This window comes from Nansenia antarctica (genome assembly GCF_963989245.1).
Source record: "Nansenia antarctica genome assembly, chromosome: 1".
NCBI classification, from domain to species: Eukaryota; Metazoa; Chordata; class Actinopteri; order Argentiniformes; family Microstomatidae; genus Nansenia; species Nansenia antarctica.
This window is the reverse complement of record NC_137674.1, coordinates 35,361,370-35,377,170: the sequence shown is the minus strand read 5'-3', so window position 1 is coordinate 35,377,170 and position 15,801 is coordinate 35,361,370. Positions and strand designations below refer to the sequence as shown.

The window sequence follows — 15,801 nt, the reverse complement described above, 5'->3', positions numbered from 1 at the left end:
ACACACACGCACAGACACACACATAAAAAAAAAACTATTCAATGACCCACAACTGAAATTCAAATGTCTGTTTGTGTGTTACCTCCGTGGCGCCCACCCCTCTCCCTCCCTCAGGTGCCACCGGTCGTATAAAGAGAGAGTCACAAGTCGCTTTGGTAACCTCATTCTAAAATAAGGCTGCTTTATACATTTAGCTATTGGCCAAATATCCTGTTTTTTTTTTTCATCTTCTTTTCCTCACAGCTATGGCAGATAAAGCGATTGGCCAACAGCGTCACATGACTTCACGGTTTGAGGACCTGGCACTCCTGGATCTGGTGACTGGCCTAAGAGGAGGCTGAATGGAGAGAAGGAGAGAAGGAGAGAGAAAAAGAAAGTGATAAGCGTTTCTGGTTAACCACCACTGGTCTGAGAGCAGAACATTTCACATTTTCTATGGTTTCTGGCTATGCTTGTCTCCTGCCAGTTGAATATGCATACAGGAACATGCTGTACACACTGTGTGTATCTGTGTATACATGGTCACACTGTGTGTATCTGTGTATACATGGTCACACTGTGTGTATCTGTGTATACATGGTCACACTGTGTGTATCTGTGTATACATGGTCACACTGTGTGTATCTGTGTATACATGGTCAGTACAGGGACATAAGATGAACACTTGTTAAATAATGGGAATATGATTTGCTGATACATGGTAAAGATCATCAATCAATCAATCAATATCTATGATTCAAATATTCAACATATTTGCTACTTTCAATGGATCCAAAACAACAGTTAAGGTCAATCCGGTAGCAAGTGCAAAACAGCATCCATATCATTTTGACCATTTAGCTTTAGACGATTTTATCCAAAGTGACTTACGTTATTAGAGATTACAGGGACAGTCTCCCTGGAGTAATTTAGGGCTAAGTGCCTTACGCAAGGGCACACTAGTGGTGGTGTTCCCAGGTGGGGATTTGAACTCATGACCTTTTCGATCACCAGTCCAACTCACTACCCCCCCTTATCCCCTAGACCACCACTACCCCCCATACCCATGTATCCACATCATATCCCATGTGGGTGAGGAGGACCAAGCTCTCCTCTCTCTCCCCTCAGCGCTGAAACACTGGAACCATTGTCACAACTTGGCCCCCAAAACACACACAAAAACACAAACACACACACACGCAAACCCCTTCCCTTGGGGGTACCAAAAATGAAACATGTTTTCATTTGCCATTCCAGCAAAATTCCAGCAAAGAATAAATGCACACCCAGAGACAAACCCTCTGCTTCTAATTGCAGCCCCCCAAAACCCAAAATGATCTGCGGCCCAAACTGTCACAATGATCCAGTGTCACTCCACACCACTCCACTCCAGAATAATGGATGAGTTAGACGGACGCCTAATTAGGGGTAATTAGTGACTCAGTGTGTTAGTCACACCACACTCCAGAGACTAGGTTAGAGAGCCAGGCGCGCGGCCGAGCTGAAGGAGGAGAAGTACCTCAGGTGCCTTCCTCTTAATCAGCCTCATCCTGTCCCCCCCTCCTCCTCCTCTCCCCCCCATCTCCTCCTCAGGCTCTGGTGGTGCTGGGGCTGTGGGGGCTAAGAAGGAGGGTGGTGGAGAGGGCGAAGATGGCGGAGAGGGCTGGGGGGTCAGAGAGGGTGAAGGGGGGGGTGTGGATTCGGTGGGAGAGGGCATGGGAGAGGGCGTGGGAGTGTCCATGGCGTCACACTGGTCCGAGCTTAACAGCTCGTATTCATCGTCATCATCATCGGCGTTCGTCATGTCAAAGAACTGCCCTGCACCGTGAGAAGGGACGGTCGGTGGTGAAAATGATGTGTGGTGTGTGGTGAACACACACGTGCACACACGCACACGCACACTCACACACACACACACACACACACACACATGCACGCACACGCAAACGCACACACACACACGCACGCACACACACACACGTACACACATACACACACACACACTCACACACTCACACACACACTGTTCATAGTAGGGTTGGGTTCATCGTAGGGTAGTGTGGGGTACGGTAGGGCGGTTATCTATTCAGAGCAGAGACCATCTAAATGGGAATATGAGGACTAGACTACTGCTGATATTAAATCCCCTCTCTGACAGCACAATAGAGGATAACAACATAACAGCGCCATTAAGGTTTCTCCTCTCTGCCCTTCATCTGCCTACAATAACATCCAGTCCACTGGATTCACATCATCTCCATAATTCATGTCAAGCCGAACAAAAAGCAAGAGACCGAAAGTAATTATTCTAACTTTTTCTTTCTTAATTTATCCCTCAAACTCTAACCCTTTTAGTAGTCCTAGGGATGCTGCCAGTTGCCCTGTCAGCTAGTTTATCAGTCCAGGACACAACCCTGGTATTATATTATTCTGACAACACACATTTAGCAATTATTGTACGACATTCATGAGGTAAATATATTCATTTGAAAAACGTGTTAATGACCCCCATTCAGCCACTTGTATATCATGTGTTTCAGCTGCAGCATATTAGTGCATTTTATTTAGTAATTCATGTTACCAAAATGCAAAACAATTAATGTTCCCCTTTCTGACTCTCAATAATCTTTAAAGACCATATTGGAATTAGACTACTAGGGAATAGAATAGTAACAAAACAAAAGAACAAGAGACCAGCAACACAAAGTACATCTCAAAGGACAGCAGCAGGAAGCGGTGGTGGCGGCTAGCAATCGGAAGGTCGCTGGTTTGATCGCCGCCTCAGGAGGGAGCTGCATGTACCCTAGAGCAAGGCACTTAACCCCTAATTGCTCCAGGGGCGTCTCAACACGCCTATGGCTGACCCTGTGCCTAGAGAAAAAAATACCAAACTCCAACAATTGACTGACCAGTCGATTGCAATGGCAATAAAACTATTATTATTATATTATATTAGGAACTTCGCTCTGTGCAACAAACACAAATATCTGAGACATGAAACAGTGAATACGGCCACAGGAGAGCAGACTCTGGTCAATGATAAAAGCTCATTGCAGCTCAGTGATATAGGGTCATAGGGTCTAACACAAGCTGCCTGGCAGCCCAGTGGAGACTGACCTGCAGTCAGACACTGCACAAACAGGAAGGGAGATTTTGGGTTAGACGGACTGTGAGGGTACAGAACAATATCTACAGGTTTAAACAGGAAGGCAGACATATGATAATGTTTCTACTCAGGGGAAACAGCCATATGTTCCGCAGTGTCACCATTTCAACGCCCATTCAACACCAGCAACACTAAGTCGTGAGGTAACAACAAGCTAGCACTGTAAGTAGAACTGTCCCCATTGTGCTCTATAGTACTGACTTACATAGCGCCTTATTCCAAAGCGATTTACAATGGCCTCTCATTCACCCATTCACACACCAATGGCGGCAAGCTACCATGCGAGGCGTCGGTCCGCTCATTGGGAGCAATGGGGTTCAGTGTCTTGCTCAAGGACACCTCGACATGTGGCCACCGAGGGCTCGAACCACTGATCTGCCGACCTTGCGATCATTAGACGCCGGCTCCCTGTGTGCCACAGCAGCCTATATTACCAATGTACTGAGGTCAAACTCTATAGTACCAATGTACTGAGGTCAAACTCTATAGTACCAATGTACTGAGGTCAAACTCTATAGTACCAATGTACTGAGGTCAAACTCTATAGTACCAACGCACTGAGGTAAAACTGCAGTGAATCGAACACTCCACCAGGTTCACCTTGTTCGCTCAACAACAATACAAATCCTTCCCTACTTTTTTCCCCTCAGTGTTACCATAGTCAGATATCATCTAAGAGGTCACCACCACAAGTGTCTAATGAAAACATTGCGACAATACGACACTCCAGCCTGACCCCGATGTTTCCTGACCAGTAATGAGGAGGTGTGACCTGTGAAGAGGGGGCGGGGTCTCACCCTTGGGGTAGCCGGTCTCTGACTTGCTGCGCATCATGGCCCCCCTGGCCCTGTGTGGTCCCGGTGCAGGCTGGGTAGTGACGGAGGAGGAGGACTCGGGGGTCGTGGGGTCAGACTGGTAGGCTGACAGGTCCTGCATGCTGAAGCTTCGCAGCCTGTCTGACAGCACGCCTTGACCCTAGTATGTGAGACACAAGACATTAGCATTGGGCAGACATGTTGGAGGAGGAATTAAGTGAGCAAGACGGCCCAGACTTAAGGACAAACCTATGGTCTTGAATGGACTGAAATCTCCAAGTACATTTCCATGTAGGTTGTTGTGTATGTTATGCCATTATCCCATCCCTAGGCCTGATCACCCATGTCCTACTGACCTGTCTGAACCGTCTGTCTCTGTCGCTTATGTTCAGTTATTTGTCTGTGTGTTAGGGGGTGTGGTGTGTGTATGTGGAGAGGGTGGGGGGTTTGTTTAAAAAGAGGGTGTATATTGTTCTCTTGCTCCTGTTCTTAAATGTATAACCTTTTGAAAACAAAAAAGACAGCCTAGAGTCTCACCAGATTATGCGATTTTGTGGTTATTTTCCTCACTTTGCCTCATTTAGCCTCTAGTTATACATCTGTACATACCATACTGTACATAGCTACCATAACTGTACATAGCTACTGTAACTGTACATAGATACCTTAACTGTACATAGCTACCTTAACTGTACACAAGGTTCAGATATAGGAACAAGTTAGGATATTTATAGCATAGCATAGAGTACAGCACAGTGTTTTATTGTATAGTATAGTAGTATAGTAGGCAAGGCAAGGCAAGGCAAGTTTATTTGTATAGCACATTTCATACAACAGGGGCAATTCAAAGTGCTTTACATGCATTATTTATATATATATAGTATAGTAGATAGTGTACATAGCCTTTATTTATGTAAACCAGCTCTTTTCCCTTTTTTATTTTACCCTTGGCCCTCTTGTTTTTAGTCTTTTTTCCAAGCTCCAGGGGAGCCCCCCCTCCTAAATTTCATTGTATGGTACCTGTACTGTATTAATGACAATAAAGACCATTCATTCATTCATTCACATAGATACCTTAACTGTACATAGATACCTTAACTGTACATAGCTACTGTAACTGTACATAGATACCTTAACTGTACATAGATACCTTAACTGTACATAGATACCGTAACTGTACATAGCTACCTTAACTGTACATAGATACCTTAACTGTACATAGCTACTGTAACTGTACATAGATACCTTAACTGTACATAGATACCTTAACTGTACATAGATAGCTTAACTGTACATAGCTACCTTAACTGTACATAGATACCTTAACTGTACATAGATACCTTAACTGTACATAGCTACCTTAACTGTACATAGATACCTTAACTGTATATAGCTACCGTAACTGTATATACCTCTAACTACCGTACTTGCCATCCTGTACCTATCACTATCACTGTCATGTTTTTTTTATCACTGCATTTCGTTGTCTGGTACTTTGTACTCTGCAGTGACAAAAAAGTTGAATCTATCTACTGTATCTAAAATGTCTCATAGGGTTTGGCAGAAGTATGTGTCTTAACATTCTTAGAGTAACTGCGGTCGTCGAAACCCCCACTATACATACAATACCATCAGCATTATGTACTATATTGCGATACTCCACATTGACAGCAACATGCACTACTTTACCACAGGGCAATCATAGGAAAACATGACTGCACGCTAACAGTCCCTCAGGGACAATCTGCTGTCCGTGCAGTCAGCGTTATTACCTTTGCCGCAGCCATGACTGCAGCTGTGGCCGCCACGTTCAGCCCTTTCCTCCCAAAAGTCACGAGGGTGTCGTAGCTCTTGTCCTTCGCTTGGCACAGATACTCATCAATGTCCTGGACGGAGAGAAACATAGGATAGACAAATTCTCTTTCTCTTGCTTTTTCTTGGCAAGTACACTTACTGCTGTGGTCTGGTGTCGTAGTGGACTGTAGCTGTATGTATACAACACAGTTTGGGACTATGGGGATTGAACATTACATGATGTGATACATTTTGTGTAATTGCCATTTCTGTAAGAGAGCCCATGGTTCTTCACAAATGTGACAGGGTCTGGTTAAAAAGTCCTCATGGTCATTTTTCTGTTGTTTCCAGATTATGAAAGTGCAGATTGTAACCCTAACCCTAACCCTAACCCTTTCAAATGATGTGTCATACATTGAAATCTGTTGAAAATAGTTTAAGAAGATATGCTTATTTGAATGTTGGTACACCTCAAACCACATAGTGGAGAAACACACTCTGAATCAAAATACAGGCAAAACAGCTGCTAATAGCCAGTGATAAAAAGGAACATCGCTACGAACATCTAACTGAATGTTTAGCAGATCACAACATGCTGATAGAACATCAACATGCTACAAATACATAACTACACATAATTAGATATTCCTCCACACATTCCTTGCTTTTGCACACGTCCTGAAACTAGGTAGCCTAGGGCAGACGAGAGTGAATCCAATTCACAAAAGTATATAGTGATCCTAAAACTGTTGTTTGTTTATATCGAGTGACCTCTTCAACACTTCAACTTTCGTAATATGCAGAAAAACTGAAAACGGAAGGTTTTTACTTATTTGTGCAACTTGAGGATTACCGACATGGAATCTATGGAGCCCTTTTCACCAGACTGTCACAAATAGTATTCAGAGAGTGGCCATGCCAACTCCCCTACAGAACCAGTGTTGTTGTTTTACTGCTCCTCTGACACAGTCTCTCTGTGGATCCCCTCTCTCTACACTGACGTGCTTCCTGACCCCAAAATAAAGTGAAAAGGAAAGGAAAGGAAAGAGGAAAAAGGAAAAACCGTGCAGTGTGTTTCCTTAAGCCCATCCATCAAACAACATGTCCTACTGGGGTAATAATATCCTAACAAATGGTTCGATAGTGCTGTCAAAATGTTTAGCTGGGCACATGATTTTATTAGTTACTTTCACTCAAACTGTGTTAATGTGTTTAGTTTTTTTTTCTTCTTTCGCCGTAAAATTAGAGGACAATGAAAACAGGCCAAATGCACTGCTGATCTCACCTTCTCCTTTGAGGATAGTGTGGGATGAACAAACTTCCTGTATAATACGCTGGAGCCCTTTGTGTAGGGAGAGAGTAGCCACACCACAAAGGCAATCTTCAGCTCATAGTAGAACGGAATCCTAGAGGGAAGGGGACAACAACAATAACCATTAATTCTAGAGACAGAGAGTCCCCATAACAACACGTTACCATAACAACCATCCAACTGTACAGGACATCATGTGATTGATTAATGTCAAAGACAACAACATTTCAGAAATGACACTATTCAACACTTTCCAAAGGGACTTACAATTGGAGATGACAGGGGACAGTCTCCCTGGGGTAGCTTAGGGCTAAGTGCCTTACTCAAGGACACACTAGTGTGGTGTGGTGTTCCCAGGTGGGATTTGAACTCATGACCTACTTCCACTAGGCTATTCACTAGGCCACAACTACCCCCTATTACTATTACCTTACTATTCATAACGAGAAAACAAGTGAGACACAAACAAAAGGTTTCCTTGGCTCGTCCCTTAGGACAACGTTTTGAGTTAAGCATTTTATACGATGTCTTGTAGGCAGGTGCTGTGTGATACAGTATTTACTTACCAACAAATAAAGATATCTGTGACCACCTCCACCGTGGTGAATAATGCGAATATTATCCAGTACATCATCCATTTCACCTTTAAAAACAGAATAAACATATTACTTACACTAATAATATTTTGAGTTCTGCTTTTGGGCAATCAGTTAATAACCTTTGGATATGTCTGGACTAGAGAGTCTCTGGCAGGAACATTAACAATAACGATCAGCCAATTAAAAATGCAGAAACAATCGATTACAAAAAACATTATTAGCCATAGTTGTGGAATATTCAGGAACATCAGTAAGCCAGAGATGGTTATTCTGTGGTGCAGTACAATGCAGTCCCTGATCAGCCCTGTGATCAGCTCATTGTTAGTCCTGCATATTGAATATGATGCTGCTAGTGACTTCTTTTCAATGCTGCTTATACTCACATATTCCTTCACGTCCTTCGACTTGACAGCTTTGTAGGAGGAGTATGCAGGGTATAAAGTGCCAAATACAAGCCTGGAAACACAACAACATTGGCACAAAAGGCCTATTCAATCTCGGAAATGCTTGTCTGGTGTGCTTACAGATTTATCGGTAATAGCGTCGGTAGATTTATCGGTAATCGGTCGTTTGAAACTCACAAAACAGCACTGATAGAGGTTGAAACAACTGGTGCATTATGAAGACAAACCCCCTGTTGGTGTAACTATAAATATAACTTTTACAGCCTAGCATACTGTCCTCTCTTGAACCCACATCATTTATAATTCATCAACCCCACCACCACCAACAACACCCCGTACACTTCCATGTTCTTGCAAATGCGTAAAAGGCCAAGCTTTACGCGCACGTAGTTCAAGTTTATTATTGTCCTAGTAAGCTAAACTATGACATGGCCTATATTTCAACAAGTGAGCCGTACATGTGTCGTATCTGACAACCTGATTGATTGAACACGTCCAGGACAATCCACCTGTGCGACTGAGTAACTCTGGGACAGGACAGGACCCCCCCCCCCCCCCCCTTAAAGTGACCCAGGCAGGCAACAGCTGTGAGTTTGACCTGATCAGATTACTGACCTACATAACGCCTCGCCGTGGGGTCTTGTATATAACGATGTCATCATGTTATCTACATATGCAAGGTCACACATACATAAGATAGAGCATATTCAGAGTTTCTTCAATCTTCACAAGACATCAGGACATCAAGGCAAGGCTATAACACACCAACATATGTCATGTTGTTGAATATAGGCCAGGCCATAGCAAACGAACACCAAGACAGGCTTGAAGACTCACTTACTCAAACAGGGTTATGTAATACGATATCTAAATTTAATTGGCTCGCTATTTTCAGATTTGGCTATAGCTCAACGCTTCACAACGTAGGCTAACGTTGTTTGATAGTTTATATACATTAATTCAATATCAATGTCCAGTAAGTGGAGCCTTTTGTTTCAAAGGTGAAGGTGATTTGATGATGTGAAATTATTCGGATGATCGCATGTGTGGCAATTACATCTTTGGAGTGGTGTGCAGCACTTGTATTGTAACCTGACCAGGACCCATCCCTTGGTTGTCCAAATAAAGAACATCAAGTAACACAACATAGCTCCGCACGTCCCCCATCTGACTGTGCTTAATCACAACATTAGATTAAGCAAGGGTAGCCTACATATTTCAGGAAATTCGCAGTTAATGTCACATTTAAAAATGTCTTATCATTTACCAAATTCATCTGGATGAGCAGACATATGCATAAACCGATAGGCTATATATTTCATTTGGCCAATCGCGTCATATCATGTCTTTGTCTGCATGAAAAGAAAACACATGGAAACCATAATAGACATTATTCAACGCGAGCTGTCGATTGTGATCAGACAATGTAATGAACTAATTCAGATTTAAATGGATACAAACACCCGTTCGTTCACTCGGTACAAATCGCCTTTCAGTAATAAAAGAGCGGACTATTCTGTCTAGTCTCAAAACCCCTAGTCACGGCGCCTGGTTCTGCTTAGAAATAAGAGGCAGCCTAAATAGGCTGTGGAGTGACCGACCACCACTGACAGGCACCTTATGCCACGGAAAAGCGCACATTTAGACTACCGCAAACTGCATGATCTCTAGGTGCGTTTTGATATGTAAAAACAATAAACAATGTGATAAAGAAATAATAATAACTTACACCACAAGTCTAGAGATTATCCACGAGACCATTGCGCTGAGAAGGTGGTCGAACGTGCAGCAGGGCGGAGTTTCCGTCTCGAGCGGCGGCAGTTGCCATTTGACAGGCGCGTCTGCGAGCGCCAACAACGCGTCAAACGCCGTACCGCACCGCACGCACCGCACCGCACGCACCGCACGCAGGAAGGTGACACAGAATAAACAGAGAGTCTCGTCTATTAGTAATCATGTTATTAGTCCACTATGGTTATCATGCGCGAAAAGGTACCACTTAAATCATTGTTACATTTAGGGTTAGTTTTTGACATTTAGCAGACGCCTTTATCCAAAGCGACTTAGGCCTACACAACAAAAACATTTGAGTAAGTGAATCATCTATCCGCCAGTCATCATAGCAGGAAAAAGTAATGAATGCTCAGGCCTGGGGCGATTGGCAGTCGTTGTACTAGATTTACATTTCTAGGTGGTAAGAATGAAGTACTTATAGTAGGTGCAGTGATGTTGTAATGATACAGCTATTATTTTCTGAGAAGTAGACCGTCAGGAACTGAAAAACAAGCGAGCAGGCAGTAATGCTGTAATCGTGAAAACACCTGTTATTATTATTATTATCCGCTTTCAATATAATTCACTAATTCCAGGAGCGAGGCTTGTAGTCGTGGGAACGACATAGGAGCAGCAGTTCTTTTTGTGATTGGCCTACAGTACTGCTAACCTACATATCCACTGTCGGAGGACAGAAGCTGGTTTTAGTTACATTTCACAAAGGCTGCCAAGGGAGGGGAGGGGAGATTGGTGGCTGGCTGAAGGAGGGGAGGGGAGGGTGGTGGCTGGCTGAGAGAGGGTGGTGGTTGCTGCTGAGGGAGGGGAGAGTGGTGGTTTGGAGAGGAGGGGAGGGTGGTGGTGGCTGTCGAGGGAGGGGATGGTGGTGGCTGGGAGGGGAGGGTGGTGCCTGTGAGTGGAGGGTGGTGGCTGGTGGAAAGATAATCCGTCTGTCCAGGTCTGCAAAGCCGAGGGAAAGACACCCCAGAGAAAAGATGCTCTGTCTCTGTCCCCTGGTGCCAGTCGATAATGGCTTCTGCACAGTGATATCCTCATTTACCAGGGACATGAGACAATGACACAGGTCAGGCTACAACCATCCGTTTATTTAGATAATTCGCCCCCACCCACATAAAAAAAACAAAGTATACACAGGAAAAAACTATCTCACAACACACAGGGTCTGCATTTGAGAGTTACCCAATCATTATACATCCCACCCACCTTCAAAACAACCAATTATTCAGACTTTTAGTCTAACGATAAACAGTTTAAGAGGCAGGATCTCAATGGTATAAAATCTGTTATATCAATAATGCGAGCATTACTTTGACCACCATACTTTTCATATGAGACGACATATAATATTGATAATACATTTATTATGCACTGTACAAAGGCAAACTACCAGGGGAGAGAGCAAACTCTGCCTTTCAGTTCTAGTGTTAAAAATACAGAGAATTAATGAAATATTTTCACATCTGTTTAATTGTGATATAGAATAAATTGAGGAACTAGTTAAGAGTAGTGATATATTACAGTTTCAAGAACTCTTAACGTAATGTGATAAGTCAAACAAACTAAAACACTGCAGATACAGATTGACTTGTCTTCCCTTCTGGATATGAACTAACCAACAGCTGTCTTTCTTAAGATTCACACATCTTTGTAAGGAGTGTATACACACACACACCACACCATGCTTTGGATAACAGCCCGGCTTCCCATGTATGGTCAGGATAGACCCTTGTTACAGCTGACAAGAGATAGATTGGAAATAAGATTCTGCCGTAAGCTAAAAACAACGCCTTAGCCCGAAATCTAGTCCAAAATAATCATGTTGGTTAAGAGAGACATTTCTAGGCAAACCCTACACCAAAAATTGTCTTTGTACATCCTTGGGAGAGCGACCAGGCTTTCAGGGGACAGAACGAGGGGGAGGGGGGGGGGTTTAGCTCCTCAAGGCTTCCAGTCTGGACTGCATCTCCTCAATGTCCTCCTCTGACTCATCATCCAGGGCTGCGGTCGCCCCGGCATCCTCCATTTCAGGCAGGGCATCTGTCACTTTGCTGGGCGCCTTGCCGAGGGCACCTGTTGATACACAAACACACCACCGGGGGTCAGTGTGCACAACGTTTTTTATTTTTTTATGCTAAATGTAAATAAAATAGACAACGTGCTAATATAAATAGCAATCGTATGATTGATTAATTACAATTATTTAAAATACGATTTAAAACCGCAGAACACAAACATCATATCACATGTTCTCCTTCTTTTTTAATAAGCATTCATCTTCAGTCAGCACGACCTGTTAGTGTTCATAAACAGAGAGGCTCTCTTTACCTGCTGTGATCTCAAAGAGGATCTTGTCGACCTCTGCCTCTGCTGCCTCCTCCATCTCATCCTCATCCTCCATGCCTTCGAAGGTGTCCTCCAGCATCTCCTCTATGATGCCAGCCTGGGGACCGCAGAAACAAAACAACAAACGTAAAGTATTATAAGGGGGGTGCTTAGTGGTGTAGCACACTAATGCGCATAACGCATAATCGCTAGGTTCCTGGTTCGATTCCGGCCATTGACATATCCTGCATGTCATCCCTCCTCTCTCTCACCTGTCCTTTTACTGTCTCTATCCTAAGAAAGCAGAAATGCACTAAAGACATATTTAAAAAAATAAATATAATAATAATAATAATTTTTTATTGATATCCATTGCCCTTGTTCTGTACATATTATGATATGCACATATCATTAACAGTACATATCTTCACCCTTGTCTGTGTATATCACACTGTACATATATCTGTTCATACTTTTATGACTTTTGCGCAATTGCATCTGGTCAGATGCCAAACGGCATCTCATTGTCTTTGCACTACTCTGTCAATGACAATTAAATTCAATCTGAATCTGAATCAGTGATAAATCTTATGCTAGTGGTAGATGCTATGCTAGTGATAGATGCTATGCTAGTGGTAGTCTGGTAGATGTTATGCTAGTGGTAATTGCTATGCTAGTGATAGATGCTATGATAGATGTTATGCTAGTGGTAGTTGCTATGCTAGTGGTAGATGTTATGCTAGTGGTAGATGCTATGCTAGTGGTAGATGTTATGCTAGTGGTAGATGCTATGCTAGTGATAGATGCTATGCTAGTGATAGATGCTATGCTAGTGGTAGATGCTATGCTAATGGTAGATGTTATGCTAGTGGTAGATGCTATGCTAGTGGTAGATGCTATGCTAGTGATAGATGCTATGCTAATGGTAGATGTTATGCTAGTGGTAGATGCTACACTACTGACCTTCATCATCTCCTTGGACAGCTCCCTCATGGTAGCGTTGATCTCTGGGATCTTGACGAGGCTCTGCATGGCCTTCATCACCTCCGTGCTCTTCTGCAGGGCCCCAGCTACGCGCAGGACAGCTGGAGGCAGAGCAGCAGTCAGACGTATGTTCATTACAAAGCTCCAAGTACATTTCTATGTAGGTTATCGTGTCTGTTATGCCATTATCCCATCCCTACGCCTGCCATGTCATACTTACCTGTCTGAACCTTCTGTCTCTGTCATCTATTTTCATTTATTTGTTGTTTTTGTTATATATTTTCTTGTTTTTGTTATTTGTCTGTGTGTATGTGTGGAGAGGGTGGGGGGTTTGTTTAAAAAGAGGGTGTATACTGTTCTCTTGCTCCTGTTCATGTATAACCCTTTGAAAAACAATAAATACACTTAAAAAAAAGAAAGAAAGAAAAGCATTTTCAATCTGTCAACAACATAACCTTTCCTTATGCAGCTTCGAACCCAAATGCCTATAATACTGCACATAACAGCGTTATAAGAGTTATCCAGTGAAATGATCACTACCATACACGCAACTCAAAAAGGTCTAGGCGTTAAAACAAAGACGACTTATCGCTAAGCCACACCCCCTTTGAAAACTCGGACAAACAAACAACGCTTCACTGACAGTGACTGAATGACATTCAATGACTTACAATGGCGGGAGTTGGCAAATTTGTGATTTCTGATTTACCACAGCAAGTAACAGACATGTTTTTTAAAGATTACAAGAATATTTCATCTAGAAGCTTTTCACCATCAGATATTAGTGACTTTTGCTGTGATATTTGGACAATTTCTATTTTGGGGCGTGGCTTAGTGATAGGTCAATTGCCCTTTCAGTACAGTGTCACTGGTGCGTTTGACCCAATTCCATGTGTGGTTGTACTCACAGAGCTGGTTCTTCATGCTGAGAAGTACAGAGTTCATTTGGGCTTTGGAGGCATAAAGTTTGTTGACGGCGCGCTTCGACTGGATCATCTCCTTCGCCAGAATCACACACACGTCCTTGTGTCCCTTCTTAGCAGCATCTTTGATGGATCTCTTCACCTTGTCCTCCTCCCTCTGAATGTCTGAGACAAAGACAGGAACACTTTGAATGCTAATAAGGATTTACTCATAAAACACACATAATGACAGACATTTTAGAGAATGTTGTAGACGTGTGTATATTCTAAATGCTCTTAATTTTCTTGTCACCTCGTATTTGTCTGTCAATCACTCTCATCTCCTTCCTGATCTTCTGAGACCATTCGTTTACCTGTGAATGAAACACATGAATGAAAATCAGCATCATATTAGCTCTGCACATCATCCACAATTAGACCACCACCTAAACAATAAGCAACATATTATGTTGAAACATCCATCAATTATTCTGTATATCTTACTGTACTTACCTCATCCCTGCCTGTACATATATCTGTACATACCTATGGCTGCACTAAGCACTATCTGGCTGGATGCCAAATGTATTTCGTTGTCACTGTACTTGTACTATGCCAATGACAATTAAACTGAATCTGAATCAATGATACTGTCAATTCCATATTTCACGTGGCTGTTTTGGATTAGCTACGGTTCATCTTCTGACAGCTGGTTTGTTTACATTCAGGCTAAAGCCAATGTGGCTAGGTTAACTTGTTATCTAGCTAACTAACTAACTAAATGCTGCTGAAACCCTTAACGTAAGCCAGCTATGTGCAGACACTGTCAATACTAGCGCAGGGACAAGGCACAATGAATATTTACAATCGAGCTGATATCAACTACCATCGAGTTAGGTAGCTAGCCAGCTAGGCAACAGTTGGGTAACCAGCTAACTACTATTGTTGTATAGTTCTTCCGTGGCTTTGAAGCTCGCAGCGACATCAGCCCTCATAAGAAGCCTTTACCTACCAGGTCTTTGGGTGGTTTTTCGTGTGTTCTCCCGAACAATCCCATTTTGACGAGCTATCACGTTAACGTTGGCTAACCTGAGGCTGAGAAGTGCTTTAGCTTAGCTTAGCTCTCACTAGCAGTCACTTCCTGGATTCCATCCGGAGCCACGCCCCTCCACTCTGACGGACAGACCCAGTTCCATCCGGAGCCACGCCCCTCCACTCTGACGGACAGGCCCAGTTCCATCCGGAGCCACGCCCCCTCCACGCTACTGACGGACAGGCCCAGTTAATAATAATCCTTCCTTTCTCGAGCATTGTGACTGCAAATGTCACTTACTTTAAACAAATGTACTTGTTGTAAGTGTCTTTATATAAAGGCGTCTGCTAAATGCCAGTTTTTTTTTCTCGCGTGCACGCGCGCTCAAAACAACGAACTAATTGCAACCAAAACTAGAGGGAGGATGGCAAAAAAAAAAAAAAAAAATATACAGAATATAAACTTGTGACTGACAGTCACATACACACACACAAAGATCATCAGCTATAATATAATACGAAGTAGGCCTACATGAGAGCACAAAAGCGCGTGCACGCGCATGAAAACAAGATGAAACAAGAATTTTTAACCTGGCTTTATCCAATGTTCAGATTTAAGTTCTTGAATGTTATGCAAATTACCGCATATTTAATTAGGTAACGCCTCATTTGCATATTTAAACATACAATTTCAGAAAACT

At 42.9% G+C, this 15,801-nt stretch overlaps 2 protein-coding genes across 2 annotated transcripts; both read right to left on the bottom strand.

Annotated features, from left to right (window-relative positions):
• Positions 1 to 274: 274 nt before the first annotated feature.
• Positions 275 to 9,830, bottom strand: reep1 (receptor accessory protein 1; the record flags this gene model as incomplete). The annotated part of the gene is made up of 8 exons (XM_080550667.1): positions 275 to 337; positions 1,499 to 1,797; positions 3,943 to 4,120; positions 5,733 to 5,846; positions 7,040 to 7,160; positions 7,633 to 7,709; positions 8,049 to 8,121; positions 9,799 to 9,830. The coding sequence occupies 8 exons, from the start codon at positions 9,828 to 9,830 to the stop codon at positions 275 to 277; spliced, it is 957 nt and encodes a 318-aa protein (XP_080406793.1).
• A 1,141-nt stretch (positions 9,831 to 10,971) lies between these two features.
• Positions 10,972 to 15,210, bottom strand: chmp3 (charged multivesicular body protein 3). The gene is made up of 6 exons (XM_080543780.1): positions 15,081 to 15,210; positions 14,382 to 14,442; positions 14,075 to 14,254; positions 13,146 to 13,267; positions 12,186 to 12,300; positions 10,972 to 11,930 (listed from the first exon to the last, which is right to left on the bottom strand). The coding sequence occupies exons 1-6, from the start codon at positions 15,123 to 15,125 to the stop codon at positions 11,791 to 11,793; spliced, it is 663 nt and encodes a 220-aa protein (XP_080399906.1). The 5' UTR covers positions 15,126 to 15,210; the 3' UTR covers positions 10,972 to 11,790.
• Positions 15,211 to 15,801: the final 591 nt, after the last annotated feature.

What these genes read in the sequence shown, in the direction of transcription:
- chmp3 (XM_080543780.1), bottom strand. Translation starts at nt 15,125, where the DNA reads ATGGGATTGTTCGGGAGAACACACGAAAAACCACCCAAAGACCTG. An exon ending in AAAAACCACCCAAAGACCTG is followed by an intron (nt 14,443 to 15,080) that starts GTAGGTAAAGGC and finishes TTTCATTCACAG; the next exon opens with GTAAACGAATGGTCTCAGAA. An exon ending in TGTCCAAGGAGATGATGAAG is followed by an intron (nt 12,301 to 13,145) that starts GTCAGTAGTGTA and finishes TGCGGTCCCCAG; the next exon opens with GCTGGCATCATAGAGGAGAT.